Source organism: Phycodurus eques, chromosome 2 (genome assembly GCF_024500275.1).
Source record: "Phycodurus eques isolate BA_2022a chromosome 2, UOR_Pequ_1.1, whole genome shotgun sequence".
Lineage (NCBI taxonomy): Eukaryota > Metazoa > Chordata > Actinopteri > Syngnathiformes > Syngnathidae > Phycodurus > Phycodurus eques.
In genome coordinates, this window is record NC_084526.1 from 20114694 (window position 1) to 20139212 (window position 24519).

Genomic DNA, 24519 nt, shown 5'->3' on the forward strand with positions numbered 1-24519 from the left:
GGGGGCGGACTTGTTTGGAAGAGCTCCCGTTATGCTGAAACGTACCACGTGTCTTTGACTCCATGAAGCCAGAGTCTTGACTTACTGTATGTATCAGTTGAAACCAGATGTTTACATACATTATATAAAAAGACACATACTTTATACTTTTTTTCTCACTGTCTGACATGAACTCAGACTAAATGTTTCCAGTTTTATGTCAATTAGGACTACCAAAATTATTTCTATTTGATAAATGCCAGAACAATGAGAGATTTTTTTTTTTTTTTTTACAGGTCCCATATTTTGGCTTTTTAGATCTCCATGGAGTGACTCTCTAACATGGACCCTCTGACAGCTACTTCTGTTTGACGCAGTTTTATAAGCGCTTTGTCCATATTTGGCTCAGACCGCCCCGTTTCCTGTGATTGGTTTCCTCCGTGTAGAAAACCCACTTGTGAGAGCACACGTGTTCGTTACAGTATGTTGACAGCGGTGGCTCGGGAGCGGAGAGGTAGGCGGAGATCTTTGCTAGTGACTAGATAAGCTCGAGAAATTCGAATGACCTGATTTCAGGCATCTTGGCAGAAAAACGTCTGGAGCTCAGGAATGCGTGGATAATTTTAACTCATATTTCACATGTTTATGAAGGCATATAGAGACAATATTAGATCCCATCCCTTACTACAAAAAGTTGGTTTGGCAAAATATAGGACCTTTAAACAATTTTTCGTTACTTTCTTCAAAGTCAGAAGTTAATATACATTTCATTAGTATTTGGTACCATTGCCTTTAAACTTTATGACTTGGGTCAAACGTTTTGGATTTCCTTCCACATGCTTCTCACGATAGTTGGCAGGAATTTTGGCCCATTCCTCCTGACAGAACTGGTGTAACTGAGCCAGGTTCGTAGGCCACCCTGCTCGCACTTGCCTTTTCAGGTCTGTCCATACATTTTCAATAGGATTGAGATCATAGCGTTGCGATGGCCACTCCAAAACATTGACTTTTGGCATTTAAACTTTAAAGTGTATTTAATTTTGGCCAGGGACATTTTCTCTACATTTTTCTACTGTTTTGTATTGAAAACAATATACAATAGTGTCAATTATTGGATTCAGTCATTCACTAAAATCCATTTAAAGTAAATCATGTTGCTTTTTTGAATGAATACCGATATACAATCAAAATGCGATAAATCGAGATTAATTAATTAGAAAGCTTCTAATTCATTAGATTTTTTTTATCACATCTCACCCCTCCTTTTATATACTGTAGTGTAAGTAAACTTAAGTAAACGTCTGATTTCAAGTGTAAATTTATGATTGCAACTGAATATAGAGAGGGAACCATATTTGGAAACATAATAAAATGGAACCTGAATGCCTCACACGAAGGCAGAGGAATTGTGTGCGTTCTATGGGGCAATCAGGAAAAATTACTGAATGTAATTACAAATGTAATAATAAAATATTTTTTAAAATACTTAGGCAAAATGTTTTCTTTCTTGTAGTTTTGAGACTGGCAAATTTGGAACAGATTTGCATGAAATTCACTTTGACATAAATGTTAATCGGGAGTGCACAACGCAAGTTTCACAATTTTCTCGCATGTCACCCATTATAAGGGATAGGGATTTTTTTTTCAATACTTGAAAAAACATTGACGATATTGCTCTGTGGACTGCAATCAAAATTTAATGAGAGCACCTAACTAATAGATATTTAATAATTGTTAAAATATATATAATTGTACATGGAAAAACAAGTAAACTAATAGATGTAAACAAAATAAAAATCTAAATTGTATAAAACTGTCAGTCCAAACACAAATATATGAATACAAATAATGAGAATTTAAATGCATTTAAACTTTAAAAAAAAAACATCTCCAAATAGTTTGCAATAATCTAAATAATTAAATACAAATTATGCTTATTATTTTTTTTTTAGTAATAAACATCCATCCATTTTCTGAGCCGCTTCTCCTCACGAGGGTCGTGGGCGTGCTGGAGCCTATCCCAGCTATCATCGGGCAGGAGGCGGGGTACACCCTGAACTGGTTGCCAGCCAATCGCGGTGCATATATAAACAAACAACCATTTGCACTCACATTCACACCTACGGACAATTTAGAGTCTTCAATTAACCTACCATGCATGTTTTTGGGATGTGGGAGGAAACCGGAGTGGCCGGAGAAAACCCACGCAGGCACGGGGAGAAAATATGTTGTGATATAGTGTTGTTTTTTTGTTATATTATTGATACTTGCTTTTCGTGGGACAGTGACAATGTGTAAGATTGTAGAAGGTCGTTAAACACCAATAAACTGAAAAAATAAACAAAGAGGCAAACCCTTAGCTACGGCCCCGGTGCAGGTAATGAGAGACTTAACTATGATACAACTTCTATAAAATGGGCTTATCAGCATTTGGTGGCGCTAGCTGGATTTTTATCCTCGCTCGCCTCATCTAGAAAGCACAAGTGCCTTTCAAAGTGTCTTATTCCGACGCGCTGCCTTCGTCCCATAATCACGCTGGCTGGTAAACAGAGTGGGGAAATGTTGTGTTAGTTGATGCCGCCAATTAATTATATTGCAAGCCATTTAAAAATCTATAAAAGAAGTATAAACCGGTTGAGGCTGTTTGAGAAATTGTAAGTATGGTATTAAAAAATGCAATACGTGTATTTCAATGGCCTTGGGCGTTGTTATATTGAAGCCTTTTTTTATTTTTATAAAAGGAGTTCTGTCTTAAAAAGGAGTAAAAAGTAAATTATGCATATTATTCCTCCGCTGCACCAACCAACCAACCCCCCCTTTCTCCTCCAGCCCTTTACTGGGTTCGTTTTCTCTGGGTTTTTTTTCGCAGGAAACATGGCCGCAGTCCACACGTGCTTTGTCCCGCTCGTTCCGCTCTTCTTCCCTGGAGGTGTTGGAGTGAGGGAGAGAGGCAGGGAGGAAGGTGGAGGTGTCAGAGTGCTGCCTGGGAGAGGCTCTCTTTCGGTGCTGGAGGCGGCGAAAGGAGCCTTGTGTGTGTATGTGTGAGCAATGGAGTGTGTTGCATGGAGCCCGTGGTGTGAGGCTGATATTTTCCTCTGCGGGCAACACAACTGGAAAACTACTCCCCACCCACCCACCACCCAAATATGCTACTGTGAGTACATGGAAATGGAACACGGCGGGCGAAGATTTCATGGCCAGGGCAAAATTCAAACCGAAGACTATAAAAAATGTCTTGTATGTACATTTGGGGTTAACATTTGCGTCCCCCTTTTGTGTCTGTTGCGCGCTGGTATGTCTGCAGTAAATACCAACATCCTGGAGCCTAGTTAAGTTCTTGTACTTGGCAATGTGTCTGATGCATGTGCCACATGAACAGACCTGCTAACACTAATTGACAAGATGTTCGCCAGTTTGACGATGAAGTGCTGCCTCCATGAGTGAAAATACAATAAATGCTTGTACTGTCTTGTTTGCATTTGCTGTTTTTAGACTCTGGGCTCAACAAGTAGCCACCACCTAGCTCAGCTCTTAGTTGTCATGGTAACAAAAGTTGTTTGTGAGTTGGCACACCCCATAGTCAGGGTGGGCTGTGGCTCATTTGCGTGTGACAGGGTAAAAAAATAGGGTGATTGTGTCCAGCAATTTTTTATTGGTGGGGTATTTTGACGAAAGCATCAGAGACATGTTATTAGGACACCTTGGAATGTTTTAAACTGTGAAAAATATGCATACCTCTCTTTCAAAAAAAAAAAAAAAGAGATGACCGATCAGCATCCTTATAGAGGTGGAGGAAACAGCTTGAGGGTGTAATTTAGATTGGGAAATCTGTTGTCATAGCAGTGGTTTTATCAGAACAAAAAAGAACCAGGAATAGAACACTGTCATAAACCAAGGGCCCGCTGAACATGATTTTCATTGGTAATTGACGAAACAACAGGGTTGAGAATTAGAACTCGGCTATCTTGCCCATCTTGTGTTGGATAGTGTTTGTAATCAATGGGAGTTCTTGCTTTTACGTAAAAAAATAAACTCAACTATTAAAATTGAGAATAATCTATTCATCTAGTCGTAAATTAAAGTTCAGTTGAAGATTTCAACTGGTACAGCGATTACAAAGAATAATAATCCCTTTAAGTGCAGATCAGTTAGTAAGGCAAATTTACATCTACTACCATTAACAAAGAGCACAAAGAGACCTCCACCAAGGCGTGTGTCACCTCTCAAATCAGCGAGGACAGTAGCCTTTCATAGGGACAAGGAACAAGTAGCTGGGGTTAGGGACTGAACCCTGGCACAAATGAATTGAAAAATGAAGTGACAAAACGCCAGTAATTGACAAACTCCTATGACTAACTCCTAAAGTTTAGAATTGCCACAATAATAGTTCAAACCAAAGATATACCACAAACGATGATCCCAAGACAGCGTCATTTCATTTCAAACACATTTTACTCTTAAAGATAAATAAATGGCCTACAGATATTTTGATTCCGAAAAAATGTGCATGTATGCGGTGAAGACTTTTCGGAACTTCCACAGCCAACCCAGGCTAAAATTAGCTCCTCCCCGACACACAAAGCTTGTCACTTCCAAATACTTCCTTTACACCAATTACTGTACAGTACTACTTCCCTATTTAGACAGGGATTTGACAGCATCCTGTGGCAACTTAGGGCATTTCAGAAAGAGCACACAAAGTATGAATTGCCAAAGAAAAAAACAGGAATAGGTGAATTTGTGACGAGTGAACCCCAAATATGTGGAGATTACTGTAAAGCCATTCTCAAAGCCAAACTACAAAAACATTTTATGACACAAATTTAAATGTTAATTAAATATAAGAGAAATGCAATAAAAAAAATTCAAAACCTAATTAAATTATTGAAGGAAACTTGTGTTACCTGGACGGAGTTGAGCCTGCAGTAGCCGTTGAGGGGGAAACGGATGACGTGGGTTGGGTCCTGGTTCCAACCGGCGTTGACCGAGTTGCACATGACGTCTCCCGTCTCAGGGAAGATCTCTTCGATGAGGACCTTCTCGCCGCTCAGGGCGATTCGCTCACCCAAGTCGGGCGTGACGCGCACCACAAGGCAGTCGCAGGGCTGCGCCATGCGCCGCTGCTCGCGGTCCTGCTTCCAGCGCTCCAGCTCCTTGATCATGGGCGTCAGCTGGTAGTAGCGCGCCTCCTCGTACAGTAGCTGGAAGTCCTGCGGAGGTGGGAGAGCAAGATGTCAGGACACTTCATTAGGTACAACTGCACAATCTGATGAGATCTCATACAAAAACTCGACAAGATAATAATGCTCAGTTTTGAGTGACACTGTCAAAAAGGAATAATATGGCATGCGGTAACAATGTGTTTATTATTGAGGTTGTAGTTTGTACAGTACAATCCTGTATTGTCCAATAGAACATTTGATCCAAAACAACTGTTTTTGCTGATTCTCTGCATGCACATCTGTTTGGGGCAACTATATATTGGCGATGTCCAATAAAAAATAAATAATAAAAATAAAAAAAATGCAGCTCTAAAAATTATTACTTATGTGTTCACTTTTATCTGAAAGGTGATGAAATTTTGTTTGTGTGCAAATAACAAAAACTGGCGGCACGGTGGACGACTGGTTAGAGCGTCAGCCTCACAGTTCTGAGGACCCGGGTTCCATACCCGAGCCCGCCTGTGTGGAGTTTGCATGTTCTCCCCGTGCCTGCGTGGGTTTTCTCCGGGCACTCCGGTTTCCTCCCACATCCCAAAAACATGCATGAATTGGAGACTCTAAATTGCCCGTAGGTGTGAATGTGAGTGCGAATGGTTGTTTGTTTGTATGTGCCCTGCAATTGGCTGGCAATCAGTTCAGGGTGTACCCCGCCTCCTGCCCAATGATAGTTGGGATAGGCTCCAGCACGCCCGCGACCTTAGTGAGGAGAAACGGCTCAGAAAATGGATGGTTGGATGGATAACAAAAACTGCTACACATGTATTGTCACTCTCAAATTAAAACCCGCATCTCTATGTTTTTGTTTCCCTTTATGCTGAAACATGAAACATATTTTTACAAATACTGCGATACAACTGTAAAGTTTGTCTGTATGGGGTAACCTTGTATCGTCACCGTTCAATAAAGAACATGTACCTCAATTTTTTCATTTCATTTACCTGAAACATGAACTATTTTTGCAAATATTGCTGCACTAAGGCTACATTTTACTGTATGAGTAAACCAACCATGAATTGTCACTGTCCAATAAAAAAAAAAAAAAAAGGACACTGGAGAGACTGCATCTCTGCTTGCCTGGGAACACCTCGGGATCCCCTCGGAAGAGCTGGAGAGGGAAGTCTGGGCTTCCCCCGCGACCCGACCTCGGATAAGCGGAAGACAATGGATGGATGGATGGATATCCTCAAAATGTAAATTTTTTTAAATTTGTATTTGTACAAAACAAAGACAAATATTTTTGCAAATACTGCTGCACTACCACATTGTTTATTTGACTGAGGCAACCATGTATTGTCTTGTCAAAGGAAAACAAAATATTCATCTGAATTTTTTTTTTCTCCCTTTTTGTCTGAAGATAAAAAAAACGTTTTCAATTATTGTTGCACTGCTGCGAAGTTTATTTGCATGTGGTCAACCATGCCTCATCACTGTCCATTAACATTTCAAGTTTAAAATGTGTAAATAATTACTCTTCACCAACTTCTTTGATTGCCTTTTACCTAAAACGTGAAGGAAATATATTTTTCTACATTTATCTGTTTGGACAACCGTGTATCGTTGCTGTCAAATATAAAAAAAGTATCTGTAAAATGCATGTTTTTAAAATGTTATTTCTCTCTCTTTCTCTCTCTCTCTCTATATATAATATATATATATATATATATATATATATATATATATATATATTATATTATATATTATACACACACACACACACACTGTATATTTTTGCAAATATCGCTGCACTACTGCTAAGTAAATATGTATGGTGCAGCCTTGTATTGTCTCTATCCAATAAAAAATAAAAAAAACATGTATCTCCAAAATCAGTCTTTTTTTTAAAATTCCCTTTTAGCTAAACCATGGTAAAAACATATTTTTACATTGTTCATTTGTGTGAGGCAAGCATGTATAGTCACAGTCCAAAATAAAATAAAACGTCAAAATAATTTGCAACAATAGTTGCATTACTGCAATGTTTATCTGTAGACCCTATAGGGATACCATGTATCATACAGTAGTTGTCCCAAAACAAACAAACAATAAGCAGGTGGCAGCTCTCATGCTTAGCATCACCGTGTTGGCCGTTTAGCCTTTAGCATGTTTCTATATCCATCAAGGCCATCACGGTGCATGACGCATGCAGACAAGTTTTGCAGCAGATTGCCTTCATCTATTTCCCCCACGGGTAGCGCTCGCTGGGGGCACTTTGCCCCTGCGCATTTGCCTCTAATTTCCACAAGAGCAGATGGCGCCATCATTCAACGAGAAGAGAAGGGATGCGTAACGTTTTTTTGCGTCGAAAGCAGATGGAAGGTGAGGAGGAGGCGATGTGTGCGCAAGCGAGCGCGAGGGCAATCATCAGACGGGGGGTGTGTTTTAATGTATGCCCAATGTATGTTAATGAGGTTAAGCTCCTTTTACGAGCAGATTTTAATTAGGTTACACCCAAATCCCGCTGGTAAACATTTAGTAATTAATACATATGTTGTCTGATTAGCAGGAACTAAGACTGACAGCTTCATTCACTCTTATTAAAGTCAACTATTAAAGGGCGTTCACCTTGTGCTAGCTATGGTATGGTAGACAAATCAACAACAATGGCAAACGATCATTTTATAGTATGTCTATGTATGTCTAGTTTGTGGATGAGACTGAGATTTCTGGTCAGTTTGTCGGTAATTTCCCACATTTTCCTTATCTTTTTAGTGACTAATGTAGGAATCTTAATGACAAGTGCGGCTCAAGGAATGAAGTTTGACATTTTTTCGTTTGGGATACGACAGTGAGACTCTTATGTCATCTTCCAGGAACTAAGGAAAAACACAGATGAACAAACAAACACTAAGGTACGTTCACACTGCAGGGCATGATGCCCATTTCAGACCTTTTTATGGAGTAGTTCACATTACAAAAACAAATAGGACTTCTATTATGGACAGAACACATCCGTGATGTCACACGTATGCGCACAAAACCGGACGTCACATTGTGCGTGCGTGCAAACATGACGTGCAGTGTTGATGGAAGTCAATATGGCCCCTCGCGTCGGTCTTGTCATGATGCATTTGTGATGATTTCTAGCATTTTGTGCAACCGGAGCCAATATTTTCTCATATTTATCAGTTCTAAAACATCTTTTTTTCACCACTGACTGTTTTCCTCTCCTTCTTACGCCGTTGCAGTTTTGTGGCGCGTTTGTTTTGTTGAACTATTGTGACATTTGTCGCCTTTTGATGATGTATACGTCGGATCTGTGTCCCGTGAGCGTCCATACTGCACTCGCGTTGGATACATATTTTACATAGTGATACATAGTTTACTGTATATCCACATATGAAAGAGGCCTGGGTCGTATATGAAAAAAATCTGAATTGTACTGTTCACACTGACATGTACATTTGGCAAAAAAAATCTGAATGGACCTGCAGTTTGAACATAGGCTAATACAGGATTTAGCATTATTTAATATGGTGCAGGCGGCACGGTTAACGACTGGTTAGAGCGTCAGCCTCACAGTTCTGAGGACCGGGGTTCAATCTCCGGCCCCGCCTGTGTGGAGTTTGCATGTTCTCCACGTGCCTGCGTGGGTTTTCTCCGGGCACTCCGGTTTCATCCCACATCCCAAAATGAATTGGAGACTCTAAATTGCCCGTGTGGATGCGAGTGCGCATGGTTGTTTGTTTGTATGTGCCCTGTGATTGGCTGGCTAACAGTTCAGGGTGTACCCTGCCTCCTGCCCGATGATAGCTGGGATAGACTCCAGCATGCCCGCGACCCTAGTGAGGAGAAGCGGCTCAGAAAATGGATGGATGGGTAATATGGTGCATCTAGTGTCGTTGAGTGCAATTTTGAAAATAGGCTTTTGGATAAAATGTCCTTTGCCGCATCTTCATCAAAACTAAGGAGTATTTGGGGCCACACTGAAAATAAAAATACGAAACATCATAGTTGTCCATCCATCCATCCATTTCTGAGCCACTTCTCCTCACTAGGGTCGTGGGCGTGCTGGAGCCTATCCTAGCTATCATCGGGCAGGAGGCGGGGTACACCCTGAACTGGTTGCCAGCCAATCGCAGGGCACATACAAACAAACAACCATTCGCACACACATTCACACCTACGGGCAATTTAGAGTCTTCAATCAACCTGCCACACATCTTTTTGGGATGTGGGATGAAACCGGAGTACCCGAAGAAAACCCACGCAGGGACAGGGAGAACATGCAAACTCCACACAGGCGGGGCCGGGATTTTAGTCCCGGTCCTCAGAACTGTGAGGCAGATGTGCTAACCAGTCGTCCACCGTGCCGACTCAATCAACACCAAAAAACCAAATGGTTTTTAATACTGGTTGTCTTTCTACAGTTGACAAAAACCTGCACTGAGACAGTCCGCCTTTAGGCAGCTCTCTATTTCAGAGTGCCTCATCTGTCCCAGCTCTGAAGCCAGTGGATGGATGTGTTTTTAACAGGAGTTCTGTCTGCGAGGCACTTTAGTCATTCTGAGCCCCACACAAAACAACAGTCATCTGTAGCGCCGACGTGAGGATGAGGAAAAAAAGACAGCGCCCAGCAGCAGCTTTGTCGCGGCTGCCGCCAGCTCTACCACATGACTTCATTCCCGAAAAAAGCTGGGTCTGGACAGACAGCCCTTTTTGAGCTTCAGAATAATGGCCGACCTGACTGGCCGCAGGCAGGCGACATCTAAGAGGGAGAACGGAGAAGAAGATGATAAAAATAGTCTTTTGGAGGAGGACAGATAAAGACTGGCCGTGTGTCTGGGACAAATTATTAGACACAAAAGTGGATTTGAACATTGTACTTAATCATGGAATATATGGTATATAATACCTTTGTCGTCATTTGAAATTATTTTCCACTTTTGTTAATTGTTTGGCTATGGTGGGACAATCTAATTACAGTACATACAGTCCCTGTACGTTAAAAAACATTTATGTTTTTTCTTTTTCAGGAGCAATAGTACGTTGCAGGACAATGTATTTAGTAAAACCACTCCACAAACAACTGATATTAAATATACATGACTGTTTTACGACAACCATTTGCATGTAGCAAAACAGTAAATTATAGGACATACGCACACAAAATATATAATCTTTAATTTGAATTTAATTTCAGTGAGGGTCTGGATAAAATTGTGGGTATGGGAACTTATTTATCTGTTCATTATCATCAATTAAATAGGGGGGGGAAAGACCCCACAAAAGATGTAATACAAGTAGTTTGAGTCAGAAATGCATACCTATCTTATCCTATGCTGTATATGTAATGTTATGGTTAACGAACAGTTAATGGGGATGCTTGCTATGCTATGAAACCTGTTTTCATTGGTTGATAAGCTACAGTACACAGATAATATGTGGGAAAAGTCGAAATTGGATAGAGACAATAATAGTCATACAGTAATAGGAGCGCAAGGGGCAACCTTAGCGAGGTACAAACATACTGATAATCGGGCTTGAATTGCAGCATTATTTCTCTCTTCCAATCAAAGTTAGCAAAGGATTGATTATGTACTGGCAGCAAGGACCGAGGGCAGCGGCGCGAAGTGAAGCTCCATTTTGTCACCAAATCTTATGTCCAACAATGTACAGACAACAACTGTCTGCAAAGAACTTTATTCATATCACATTTACAGTACAACACTCAGCAACATCACGACACTGTGTCGTAATGTTGGAGTATGACATATGGCCGTACTATGCTACAAGCGTGTGGGAATATTTTACCGAAAATGAGACCAGTAGAACAGTCACTTGCAAAATATGCAAGTCTATCCTCAGACATAATAGAAGCTCAATGAAACGTCACAACTCAATGAAACGTCACCATTTTTCAGAAGAATTCCCAGTTTACAACATGCTATGCTATACCGCCCAGCTCATTTAAGAGAAAAACATGCGCAGGACTCACACTAATTAAAAAATCTACATTTACAGTAATGGTGAGTTGTATTTTTAATAATTTATAATTTATCTGTCCGTCGAAATATGTCTTTACATGAAACCCGTCTGTGAAGAGAAAATGGTTGGGGGCCGCTGTATTCTGCTGCAAAAATATCAATGACGCCATTAATTATTTGACTTCGACTAGACTTTCACTGTATTATAATCCATCCATCCATCCATCCATCTTCTGAGCCGCTTCTCCTCACTAGGGTCGCGGGCGTGCTGGAGCCTATCCCAGCTGTCATCGGGCAGGAGGCGGGGTACACCCTGAACTGGTTGCCAGCCAATCGCAGGGCACAGAGAAACAAACAACCATTCGCCCTCACAGTCATGCCTACGGGCAATTTAGAGTCTGTATTATAATCGACTACAAAAATCTTCATTAAGAGCATTAAGAACACGGTTGCTGATTTTTTTTCATCCTGTGTTTTGGGGTCTGTCACAGTTTAAACATTGCTTACCATGTAAAAAATGTATGTATGTGTGTGTGTACTGCAGACCACTTTTACACACCAAAAGTATTAATAATGGAATTGTTCCTTGGAACAGACAAAGTACCATTGTAGCATAAGTATACCTTCAGTGCGACTAAGCCTTGCTTACTGTTGTGTGATTAACTGCGCGTTGAATAACGAGGGCGGTTATTAATACGGAATATATTTTGTTTTGTTACAGCGATGTCGGCCGAAATCTTTCATTTTGCTATTCTGCTCAGACTTTCACATTGATTTAACAAAACACACAAGGCTGCGGCTGCCAGCAGCAGAACAGACCCAGCCCTCGGGCGACGGCAAGCCTGATTGTGTTCAGATAAGGACATGCTCAATTCTGCCTCGCACTATTTGCATTTTTTTCCCTCCTCCACCTCCTCCTCTTCCTCCTCCTCCTCCTCCTCCTCCCCCCTTTGCTTGGGCTTCACGCAAATTGAAAGAAAGGTATGCAGATCAACATGGGCTTATGCGAGGGGATTGTAATGAGTCGAAACAATGAAGTCAGACACATTCTCCTCCAACACGGCCGCCTGATTGGAATGTCAAGACTTCACAGAAGGCGAGGCAAAGCATGAATAAAGAAGATGGAAAACTAATCGGTACTGAGTCAGACTGTCACTTGCCAAACTATGCAGGGCTTTCATGTCATGTTCTGTTCTTTGAGGCTGGGTCTGGTTCACTCTCTGTGGGGCCCCCTAAGAGCTAGCCCCCGGCTCCGAGTGGCTCGGTCTCACCAGGTTCCCTCAGAGAGAACGATGAACAAGGAACTATCCCGTGTAGAAAGGTCATTTGAGTTAAGGTGGATTACAGTGATGAGGAGAATAAACATCGCGAAATAATCCTTCAACAGGAAGCAGCCTTGGATAAAATAAACATTGTAACAGAGCCTTGAATGGCAATGTTGATTCATACATATTTTGGCTAACTGGTTAAAGTTGCTGTCAATTTGATTTACATCAGATTTGTTTTACCACTGGATTAACCTTTGTGCATTATTTGTTGTTTTAAGTACACATCCTCATTAGTAAACAAATAATTTCTCTTGACAGCTAGCATCATGGAAAAAGTAGCTCTGATAAGCTTGCGGCTATATTGCTACAAAGACTAAATTCAATCATAATAAGTGTTTGTGTAGTGCCAAACTGTAATAAAAAAAATGTTTGTAAGGGATCTGGCAGCTAATGTCATCCAACTCGCCTTGCGATGTGGGCTCACTGAAAAATAGCATGAAATTTCATTTTACACATTTTAGTAAAATGCCTTATGTTTTTGTGTAGCAGATACAATACATAACAATAAATGTTTACAACATGCAAATGAAACTAGGGAAAAAGCTTGCTAAATTCATGCAACGAGAAGCGGAAACAGCTCTGATAAGCTATCGGCTAACTTGTCACATGGGCTGCAACAAAGAACAGACAAAAGCCAAAAAAACCAATATACTGTGTTAGTGTTCAGAATGACTGAATCTTACAGCTTACTGACTAACTGTGATGAAAAACTACAATATGTTTGTAAGGCATCTGGCAGCTAATGTCATCGAGCAAGCCTCGCTGAAAGTGCCAAGCACAAAGCACCGTGAATTTTCATTTTACAAATTTTATTGAATTGTCTTTGCACATTTGTGTGGCAGATACAATACAGAAAACTTCACTTTCATTAGCTACATTTGCAATCAGCTACTAAAAGTAGCAAAACAGGGAGCTTCATGTAACAAGTAGCAAAAAACTAATAAAAGAAGTAAAATACACAAAGAATGTTTTAATCCAACCAAAGGTTCATCTGCTGTGCCTTGACAGCATACCGGCTAAGCTAACTGTGACCCAAAATGATATTTTAATTTAAGTTGGTAAAGCGGTCTTTGTAGAACTAGCTACTAATGTCAGTCAGCGAGGACACCTATGTGGGCTGACCACAAAGCAGCTTGAATTTTCATTCTATGTATTTGAGTAAAACGTCTTATGCTTTTGTGTGGCAGATACGACAACAAAAACGTGACTTTTATTGGATAACTTTCCAACAAGTTAACGAACTGGCTTCATCCAACAAGTAGCAGAAAAAGCTCTTAAGAAGCTCGTGTCTAACTTGTTGTGGGTGTAGCATCAAATGGCACTGTTAAAATCAGAAAAATACATTAAAATGTATCAAAGTAACCAAACTTATTCTTCCCTTACCTTGACAGCTTACGCTCACCAAAAGGTTGTTTGAAAGGTGTCCTTTTGTAAATTAGATGCTAATGTTAGTTGGCTAGGCTAGCTATGCGGGTGGCCAACGTCAAAGCGGCATGAGTATTCATTTTATGTGTTGTATGTCGTAAATGTCCTCAAAGGGATGATTTTGTGTGGCAGACAGCTAAGCAAAATTACAGTAAATGTCCCTTTCATAGGCAAAATTTCCAACAAACAAGCGGTTTCTTTCGCGCCTAATACAAAAGAAGAGAAAGGTGAAACGCCTTTATCTCCAATTATTTCTCTTTATCCAAACACTAATACAAATAATTTATGTGGGTTTTTTGGGGGGGATGAAAACAAAAAAACATTTGAGGTAAAATCTGTGTTCCTATTGAAAATAGCATGTTTGAAGTCCAAGTTTGTTGGTTAGATATAATTTTATAAATAGTAATTAAATGGCACCTTAGATGTGTTTTTAGGAATGGTTCACCGCCCAAAATAAATCATATACAGTTATTTGTTGTATAGTGGATCCCATTATTTGTGGAGGACAAGCACTAGGCCCGACCGTGAATAGGGAAAATCTGTGAATCATTGACACCCATTATAATTGTATTGAAAAAAGAAAAAAAAACGATATATATTTTTTTAAACACAAAAAATTAGTGGGGTTATTCCGCCAATAAGCGTTTTTGGAGTTGGTTCCCCGCCTCCCTGCTCCCCCCAAAAGAAAAACATAAAAAAAAGAAAGAAAAAAAAGGGGGAAAAATCTGCGACTACATGAATACATGGAAACAATATCAATAAAAATTTTGTTTAGTTTCGTTTAGTTTGGTTAGTCATACAGTATATTACTACGAAAATCAATAGTCAATACAAAATCTTACATATAACAAACGAAGACCAAAAGGTGCAGACTGAAGCCAAGGCTTTTATTGTCTAAATATCAATGATCATCAATAAATCATCAATTAATCGACATGGACTCGACTATCACCACATTGGCGTCAACTACAAAAAATCTGAGGTCGTTCAACCCCTAGTATATAGATGGGATTTCATCGTTTTTAAATTTGCAAAAGTTAAAAAAAAGATTTTTCATGTTATAATTCTTTTCATTATGTATGTCATTATTTTGAGGGGGCGGGGGGATCATTTATTACATTTTTGAATACGGCTATAACATAAAATGTAGTCAAAAACCAGCAGTTGTTGCGTATTATTTGGATGGAAATGTTCAATGAATACAAATACATACATACATACATACATTTCATGTTTTGAGTGTTGTATGATGACACATACCTTAAAGTCTTCAGGAAGCAGCAACTTGCAGGTCCTGAGGAAGCTGAGGATGTAGCGGAATATCTCACCGTCGCGATCTACGAAGTAGTGCTGTTTCAAGCTGTCCAGCACGATGGGCTCGGTGCCGTTGAACAGGCGACTAATTCTGCAAATTGACACAAGCGGCACACACACACACACACACAAAACACACTTAATGAAACAAGCCAAGCTCCAGTCAAATACATGAAACAATTACCCTCCATTTATTTTCCAATTTTATTCGCGGCGAGCCCGAATACTTTTTTTTTTTTTTTAAACGAGGAGCTCAAGGCGGCGTTCCTCTGCTCCAGACTCGTTTGAAGTGTCCCTTCCGTGGACAGATTTCACTCTCGCCGGATGTCCTCACAAATATTAATGCTGTGAATGCAGCATTATGACACTTTTATTCCACCTGTTACATGGTGCAAATGAAACAGAAGTGGGAAATGGACAAGACTCACATACTAATGTGCTATGTATTCTGTATTCTACACTACATATATTTTTACTTATTTAATACCACCTTCAAAGCGGTAAGCCTCATCTCTTTTTATCAAAGTTAAGCTACAGCTGTTTTGTTGATTTTATGGTTTACAGTGGCAGCACAGTTCTTAGTGGTTAGCACGTCTGCCTAACTGTCAAAAGATCCTGCGTTTGAATCTTGGCTCGAGCCTGGCTGTGTGGAGTTTGCATGTTCTCCCCGTACTTGGGTGGGTTTTCTCCGGGTTCCTGCCATATAAAGAAATTCAAGCCCGAAGGGTGATGAGGATGGAGCTGCCAGGCAAGAGAGTTAGAGGAAGACCAAAGAGAAGGTTGATAGATGTAGTGAGGGAAGACATGAGGACATGTGGCGTTAGACAGGAGGATCCAGGAGATAGGCCTGCATGGAAAAGGATAACACGCTGTGGCGACCCCTAACGGGACAAGCCGAATCATGAAAGTGAAGACTGTCTTGTTTTTTTGTTATATTAGCATTGAACAACTTATAATAATTATATATATATGTGTGTGTGTGTGTGTGTGTGTGTGTGTATATATATATATATATATATATAACCAGTGTGTGTACACACACACACACACACACACACACACACACACTGGTTAGAGCATCAGCCTAACAGTTCTGAGGACCGGGGTTCAATCCCCGGCCCCGCTTGTGTGGAGTTTGCATGTTCTCCCCGTGCCTGCGTGGGTTTTCTCCGGGCACTCCGGTTTCCTCGCGGCTCAGAAAATGGATGGATATATATATATATATATATATATATATATATATATATATATATATATATATATATATATATATATATATACATACACACAAACACACACACACGAACACATTACTTTGTAACGCGTAAGCGGCATCACTTCTGGTAACAATGTTGGCAGCCTGCGATTAGAATCACTTTGCCTTTGTTGTTCTGCATTATAGTTAAAACTGAGTGTTTCATAGTTTTTACATATTAACAGCAGTTAATTTCTTTTTACACTTGTATGCCTTTTGAAATTTCCATCGTTGTCGCTGTTTTGTTGAATTCTTTGAAGATTTAAGGACCTACATAATAGCTGGCATCGGACCGAAACCTCCTCTGTCCAAATTTGACAAATTTCATATTCTTTCACAAATCAGTATTATTGGTCAGTCCCCACATGGGTCTATTATTTTTACAAATTACTGACCAATCTAAAGTGTTGAAAATGGCTTGCTCTCTTGGACAATGCAATGTTAATGCCACAAAAAATGCTTTACTTTTTGGTTTCCTGAAAAGTGATGGTTTTGGAGATGCGAGGATTCCACCACAAATTCACCTATTCGCTGATTATTAAGGGCGGAAGCTATCTTCCGTTTTTTGAAGGAGCCCCATATCTGGGATTTTTAAAAATCTAATCTCTTGCTTATTCATGTTTTGTTTCTTAAGATGATGTTATGCCAATTATAATGAGTGACAATTTTTGCGAATTTTCCCTATTCACGGACCCCGCTGTACGTGGGGTCCTAACCTGAATTTGTACGAAAGTCAGAACGTGCCGTAGTGGTCTATCACAAGTCTAACGCTAAAGCTAATGCAGTCGGAAAGTCATAATTTCGTACAGTAAATATTTGTATGAAAAACACTTGTAGGCCATAATAAAAAAATAATAATAATAATCCAATGAAAAACAGTTAGTCAGGCAGTAAACTGCCTTGTAAACTTGCAACCACAAAACATCTTATGTCGGGACGGTCGTAAACCGAGGACCCCGCTGTACATGTAGTAAAGGTTTTATGAAGGTGAAAATTGGATTATTTCCTGCTTAGAAATGTTGACGTTAGGGGTTGGCACTATATTCCGTTTTTGCAGATAGCAAATGTGCTTTTTTTAAACATTACTTCCACCAAGGAGGCGACATATGCAGAAATGTGTTTGTCTGATTTTTTGTGTGTGTTGACACACGATGTTATGGCATTTGTTTTTACATGAATCTTAATGACACAATTCAGGCATACAGTATGAAGGTGTACCCTAACGAGTGCCACACCATTTAATTTTTGAAAATGTTTAACATGTTCTTTCCCCCAATAATTAAAACTACTTCTCATGTTCTGCTTGAGGATGCTGTTTTTCCTAATGCTTCATCTTGTTATTGCCACACTAAATGTGCTTTATTTTAGCACAATAGAGGGAATGGTTGCGCACACTCGCAAGACAATTGGCAGTTTCCTTCATTTTAACTCCAAAACAACTATTAAAGAGCCTTTGTGTGCTGTTATATTCTTTGTTTTTGTTTTTGTTTTTACACGATCGTCTCTCTCATCGCAGCTTCACTTCCTCCATTGGGTGACAAAACATAATTGCGCAAGGAGTTGACCCTCACGCCAGCGTGAACACCTCAAATTCTATTACACGGAGCAGGAACATAGCAAAAGAAACAGCATTAACAAAACATTATTTGTAAACTCTTTTGATTTAAATGACAACATTTTAAAAAGCGTTTGCATCAAGTGTCAGCTGACCCCAACAATTCCCCTCCTCCTCTTTGACTGTGTGTGGAAGCAACAATGTCTCTTTTTCTCCAGGCCTTTCTTTCTTTTTCCTATCCTTCCTTTCTTTCTTTCTTTTCTTTCTTCAGTCTCCATCCTCCCGTCTCCCTCGCTCGCTTTTCTCTCTGGAAATCGATGCAAAATGCTTTATAAAAAACCAATACTCATCTCCCTGTTTGGCCCGAGGTGTTCCTTTCTCATATGGTCTTGCAATTCTTCCAGCTAGAATTTCACCATACGCCTGCGGGCTAACTCTGTTTTTCATCTCCACTTTTTTAAAAAGCAATTAAAATGCTGCCTGTTTTTCTTTTTCTTTGCCTCCCCACCACCACCACCACAACGCCTCTTCCTCCTTCCCCTCCTCCTCCACTCACTTTACTCACTCTTTCACTCTCTCGCTCTCTCTGCCGGCCTTCTCATGTTTGCCCTTCTCTGTTCAATTGGATGAGAGGTTTAACAGGTAGTGTGTTGCACATACGCTGTATGGACAAAAAGTATTGAACTCTGAGAAAATACACAGTTGGATACCTTCCACTCTTCTGGGAATCATATTTGTCATGTTGTTTTAAATCAACCTCATCTACACACCTTAATGGAATTGGCTTTGTGCACTGGGAGCATAAAAGTATCTCCCCAAACTGTTCCCACAAATTCAGAAGCACACAATGGGCCAGGACGTACTCCATGATTGTGATGTGAAAAAGAACGATAGACAATCAGGAAAAAACCTGAAGCTCACGCTGTTGCCCGACACAAATAGAGGAGCAACTGGTTGTGTTGAGTGTTTGTGTAATGCGTCACCCAATTCATTCACAACAATACAAATGAGATGGAGAAGCAATTACTAAATAAGGTGAGAGCTAGCCTAGCTTCTTCTATTTCTTCTTATACAACTCCTGTATTTTCCGACAGTCTGGATACCATACTGCCTCTTACAGATCAATCTTGGTACTACGTCAGACATCATTATGTGTAGGTGGGTGTACTGTGTAGACTCTAAATTGCCCGTAGGTGTGAATGTGAGTGCGGATGGTTGTTTGTTCCTATGTGCCCTACGATTGGCCGGCAACCAGTTCAGGGTGTACCCCGCCTCCTGCCCGATGACAGCTGGGATAGGCTCCAGCACGCCCGCGACCCTAGTGAGGAGAAGCGGCTCAGAAAATGGATGAATGGATGGATGGATGGATGGATGGATGGGTGTACTGTGTTGCTCATCTGAAGTACACCACACACTATAAGAGTAGTCAGAACACATGCGGATTTTTTCCTCATCACTTGGTGTCGCTCACGGTTAAAAAAAAATGGATAAAGGTGTTAAAAACTGATATGCGTTCCCGTCTTAATATGGAATATTCCGATTCAGATTGTAACTAAGGGGTATACTTCAACCCCTAAATGATTAATTAATCAATGGATGATTGCTGATGGCAGCCAAAACAACTACAATACACCAAATATAAACATTTGCTTCAAAACCATGAGAATATTCTAATTTTTGCCATTGTTTACTGTAGCTGTCAATACTAATGACAGTGGAGCAGCTCGGACACATTTCTTGCTATTTTAGTGCTAGCATTGATGTTAACGTTATTATTATTATTATTACTACTACTATTCAGAGTTGTTTGTTCTATTCAGTGCTTGTACTAGCACAACTTAATGTTAAGATGTTTATTTCAAAATACAGTGGAACCTTGGGTTGCAAATTGAATTTCTTCCGTGAGCCCGTTCTCAAACCGAAACGTTCACAAACCAAGGTAATGTTTCCCATTGAAATGCATGGAAATGCAATTAATCCATTACAGCCGCATATAATGTTATATTTGACTTATTTTGGTCATTGTGTGGTTAAAAATAAATATTGTGCAATATAGAAATAGGTGAAAAAAACAATTTATGATGAAATAACAGTGGGTTTGGTAGCAAATCACTGTGCAGTGTTTTTTGCCTTTTTGGGTACAAACATGTTTTACATTCACTGCAGTTACTGCTAGTCCAAAATGGCCACAATCTCCAACAATGCGGCACAGCTATTGCATTGCATTGTGGGATGTGATGGCCATTTTAGGCAAAAAAAAAAAAAAAAAAAAAAAAAAAGATACCTGAAGCACGGAGCCAACAATGTTTCTGTGGCATGAGAAAAAGCACAAAGTTCGGAGCCTTCCAGAGCCATGCCAAGACTGTTTGTAACCCGAGGTCTTTTTTCTTTTTAAAAAAAAGTCATAAACTGAATCATTCGTAAACCGGGTCGTTCGTAAACTAAGGTTTCACTCTATGCTGTTACAACGGAGGCAAGTTTTGGCTGCATTAAGCACATACACATATTGTACTTTAGCTTCTCATTATGCTTTAAGTTTATCACTGTTAATTTGTATTTACCACAGTAGCTGAGAAATGAAATACATGTCACCACTGGAGGGGGATCCCTAGAGAGGGGAAAAAAAGCCCAATTATTCCTTACTGATACTTTCATGGCGACTAGTTTAACATATTCACATTGTTATTTAGATCAGATTTGGACAAAGGGGGGCCTTGCAGCCTGGGGTCCAGCAATAAGCAGGGTGGAACCCTGGATGATTTTTTTTCTTTTTTTTTTTAATGAAGAAATACTATTAGAACTAATTCTGTACAGTTCCACATTACTGCAAAACAGCATGATAATATATACATAATAAAAAAGTGTCAGTGCAAATAATTATATTACCATTATGTATCACCAAACATAATTTTGGGGGACAAATAACTGCATAGTATTCAATTATTATATTAAAAGTGCAGCGCGTTCTTGGTTAATGACTGTTCGAGGTTATGAATGTGGCGTGACCATACGACAGTGCAAGAAGGCACTTACTGTTTTTCATTTTACGCTTTTATATTTATGGCCAAAAAGTATTTTTTCATACAAATATTTACTTTAAGGATGATATTTCCAGGTTATGAACGCCACGCAATGAACTAGTTTGCGCAGCAGTGAAGACATGATTACGTTACGCGCCACAAGAAGTCTTGCTCAGTTACCGCCGTACTTGCTGTTTTTCACTTGAGTATGCCCCCCAATCATTTTTTTTTTTTTTTTTGCTATCGAGAGTTTTTCTGACAAATATCTACCAGAATTATGACCTTATTATTGCCTTTGCATAGGTAGTATGGGTTTAGTCCCCCCGCATACAATTTATCAAGTATTTGTGATTTGCTGCTACGGAAAATCACTCGTAACAGCATAACTCTGTAAAAAGCACCTCAAATCTTCAAAGACTACAACAACACAATGACAAAGAATACAAAATGAATAAAAAGAGTGTTTTCTCAGTGCTCCACATGGTAACTGGAGAGACAGGGGGACATTTATATGCATTTAAAGCAACAGAATGCACAATGCCACTTCAGATCGATCACAGATGGACACAGAAAAGAGAAAAAAGTGCTTCTATCCAAATAGCTCCCTTGTCCGTGTGGACCATTTGCCCCTAATTTCCTCAGCTTCTGTTCAAGTGAGAGCTCCACAGAGTGCGCCATCAATGTTTCATGGCCACTGTCCCTTAATATGCCCTGGTGCTGAGGAAGACGGATAGCCGCACATTAGTTACTAGACTAACTTTCTCTTGGCACGCTGCATTATTTAGCCAGCGATCTATTAAAAGTCACCATCAACTTGAAACTCCTTAAACCATGCTTTTTTAGGTACTCTCCACTCCCCAACCCTTCTCCTTTTTCTGGACTCGGTACGATGACTGGACATGCGTGGCGTTCTCTGGATCCCGCCACAGTGTAATTGTTTTGCTTTTCTGCTGTCAGCCATTATCCTAATTCACACAAAGGGGGAGGCAAGAGAGGGTGGAGGAGAGGGGGTGGGGGGGGCCCTCCTCCTTCCACTGGCTCCAGCGGAAAGTAGGGCCCTGAGGCCAAGTGTGCTCTGAGGAGGCTGGGAAAAGCGAGAGACAACAGTGAGCGTATGTATGTGTGTGTGTGTGTGTGTGATCCCGGGTGAGAAAGAAACAGAAAGAGACGGGCCGAGCGAGCAGAGGCGCATGTGTGAAGAAGAGAGAGAGTAGAGAGAGAGAGAGTGATATATATATATATATATATATATATATATATATATATATATATATATATATATATATATATATATATATACATATATAGATAGATTGAGAGAGAGAGAGAGAGAGAGAGAGGAAGAAGCACTCAAAGCAACACTGACGCTCATATCTTCACCCTCGCTCCTGTAGCCATCACAATGCTCTGACATGACTATGTGTGTGTTTTCTGTTTGCTTGCTTGCCCGTCAAAAACGTCTTCGTAACATCTCGCACTGCCGACTAAAGCAACTGTCCTATTCAAACACTGTATAACACTTGGGTGTTTGTTTACACAACTACGACCTAGAAAAATCGGGAAAAGTTTTATATATAAACGGCAAAAGTTGTTCAAATGACCTGCAGAAAACATCTGAAAACATTGTAGAACGCATGCCAGCCCAGTAGTTGGCAATGCTACGTAGAAACACTACGCACACAAACCAACACTTGAATACATGTCGTCGGCTTACACAGGAACATGGTAACAGCCCTTTAGAAGCTAAGGAACTATATTTGATGTCATAGAGCTTTATAGGGCAAGGAACCATATATGGTAACATAGCCCTTTAGTGGCTAAGGAGCCATATTTGGAATCTTAGTGCTTCATAGGGCAAGGAACGATATTTGTTCACATAACATTTTATCTAGCAAGGAACAACATTTGGTAATGTAGCGCTTTACAGGGATTCCTCAGTTTACGACGGAGTTCCACCCTTCTAGCAGTGCCATAATCTGAATTTGTACATCCGTGCAGCGCGAACGCTGTAGTAAAGTCAAAATTACAATAAATATAAAACATTCCAATGAAAAAAAGTAAGAATGACACTGAGTGAGCGTGACATGTTGTGCTGTGGAAACACCTAATCTTACAGCACTATCCAGACTAATTTATCGTGCGTCGTTGTTAACCTTGACTGTCGGCATTTTGACTCCGTTGATTGCAGTAAGTACACTGCTGGAAAAGCATCATAATCATAAACTCGTAAAAATCGGTTTTGTTGCTCTGTCTTTGAAAACACCCACTGAGACCTATTTTGAAAGATTTTTAATTTTGACTATAATTCTGTATTAGCGTATCGTTCCGGCGTACTTACATATCTGTGTTATGTTGCCACCGTAGAAACAGAAATTCGTCTGAATTGAGGACCCACTTTATATTACCCAGGATGGCTAAATTAGCGCGATGCGATGTCTGCAGCTGTGATTGATGCTAGACAATTGACTATTTATACAGTATTTATCAACAACGATTAGAGGCCTTTTGTTTGTGCATTTGAATTTCTTTCCTTTCTTTTCCGTATGCCGTTGTGATGCACAGAAAGCCATGCTTTCATTAATATGTTTTGCCATCTGAAATTAACGTCTTAAAGATCGTAAAACCTATTATATTAACATAAGCACAATATATCAGTATCCGGGGGAGAGGGGGCGGGGGCGGGACATAACAGCTTAAATGGCAACAACATTCGTCAATCCGTGTCTGAGATGAGCTTTTATTTTCCCTTTAACATAAAAATGAGGAGCTGTCTGGGGATTTCTTGTCAGCGGACTGTGCTCGTATCAAGCCTTTTATTATCAGGGGATTAGGGGGATTGTTTCCTGTAGCCAATTTGGCAGATTTTCTAACAACCCGCCCGGTGTGTGTTTACCTAGGCTCGCATGGGACTTTGACGGTGATACTGAAGACTGTGAAGAAAAGCTATGTGAGGAGTGGGTTTCACATTTTATCGTCTATCTTTGTTTGTAAGTTTACAGTCTTGTTTGTGGAACCCGAACCAATGATTTCTCAATGGTTTAATAATAACCTTCATAATAATAAAAAGAACAACAACAACTTGGATTTAAATAGAACCTTTCACGGAACCCAAGGCTGCTTTACATAAAGTGGACAAACTAAAACACAGAACAAAGAAAACCAAACATCAAAAACTGCTTTAAAATAAACCGGGCAAGCAGTTTCTCAGGTCACTTTCATTGTCCCATGCACACCTGTATTCATCGGACACTTCATTAGGTACACCTCATACAATCCTAAGGGCTGTATTTAAAAGAAACAGCCTTTTCAAATACAATAATGCTGCTTATTATTGTGGTTGTAGTTTGAGTTGGTGTAGAACCGCATCGCATCATACTAAAAGATTTTTTTTAAATATAATATTGTTGTTATCTTACTTAGCAATTGGAGTGGCAAAAAATATTAGAAACCGTTCTCAGTGTGACGCAGTGCAGTTGTAGACCACTACAAACTACTCT

At 39.9% G+C, this 24519-nt stretch overlaps 1 protein-coding gene across 2 annotated transcripts in view; it reads right to left on the reverse strand.

Moving 5' to 3' along the window:
• The window catches only part of LOC133397947 (BTB/POZ domain-containing protein kctd15), a 45452-nt gene that overhangs the window by 16929 nt on the left and 4004 nt on the right, over window positions 1-24519 (reverse strand). For both annotated transcript variants that reach the window (XM_061669429.1, XM_061669421.1), the window contains 2 exons: window positions 15139-15283; window positions 4884-5189 (listed from right to left, as the gene is read on the reverse strand). In XM_061669429.1, the coding sequence (XP_061525413.1) occupies window positions 4884-5189; window positions 15139-15283 (451 nt within the window). The remainder of the gene's footprint in view (window positions 1-4883; window positions 5190-15138; window positions 15284-24519) is intronic.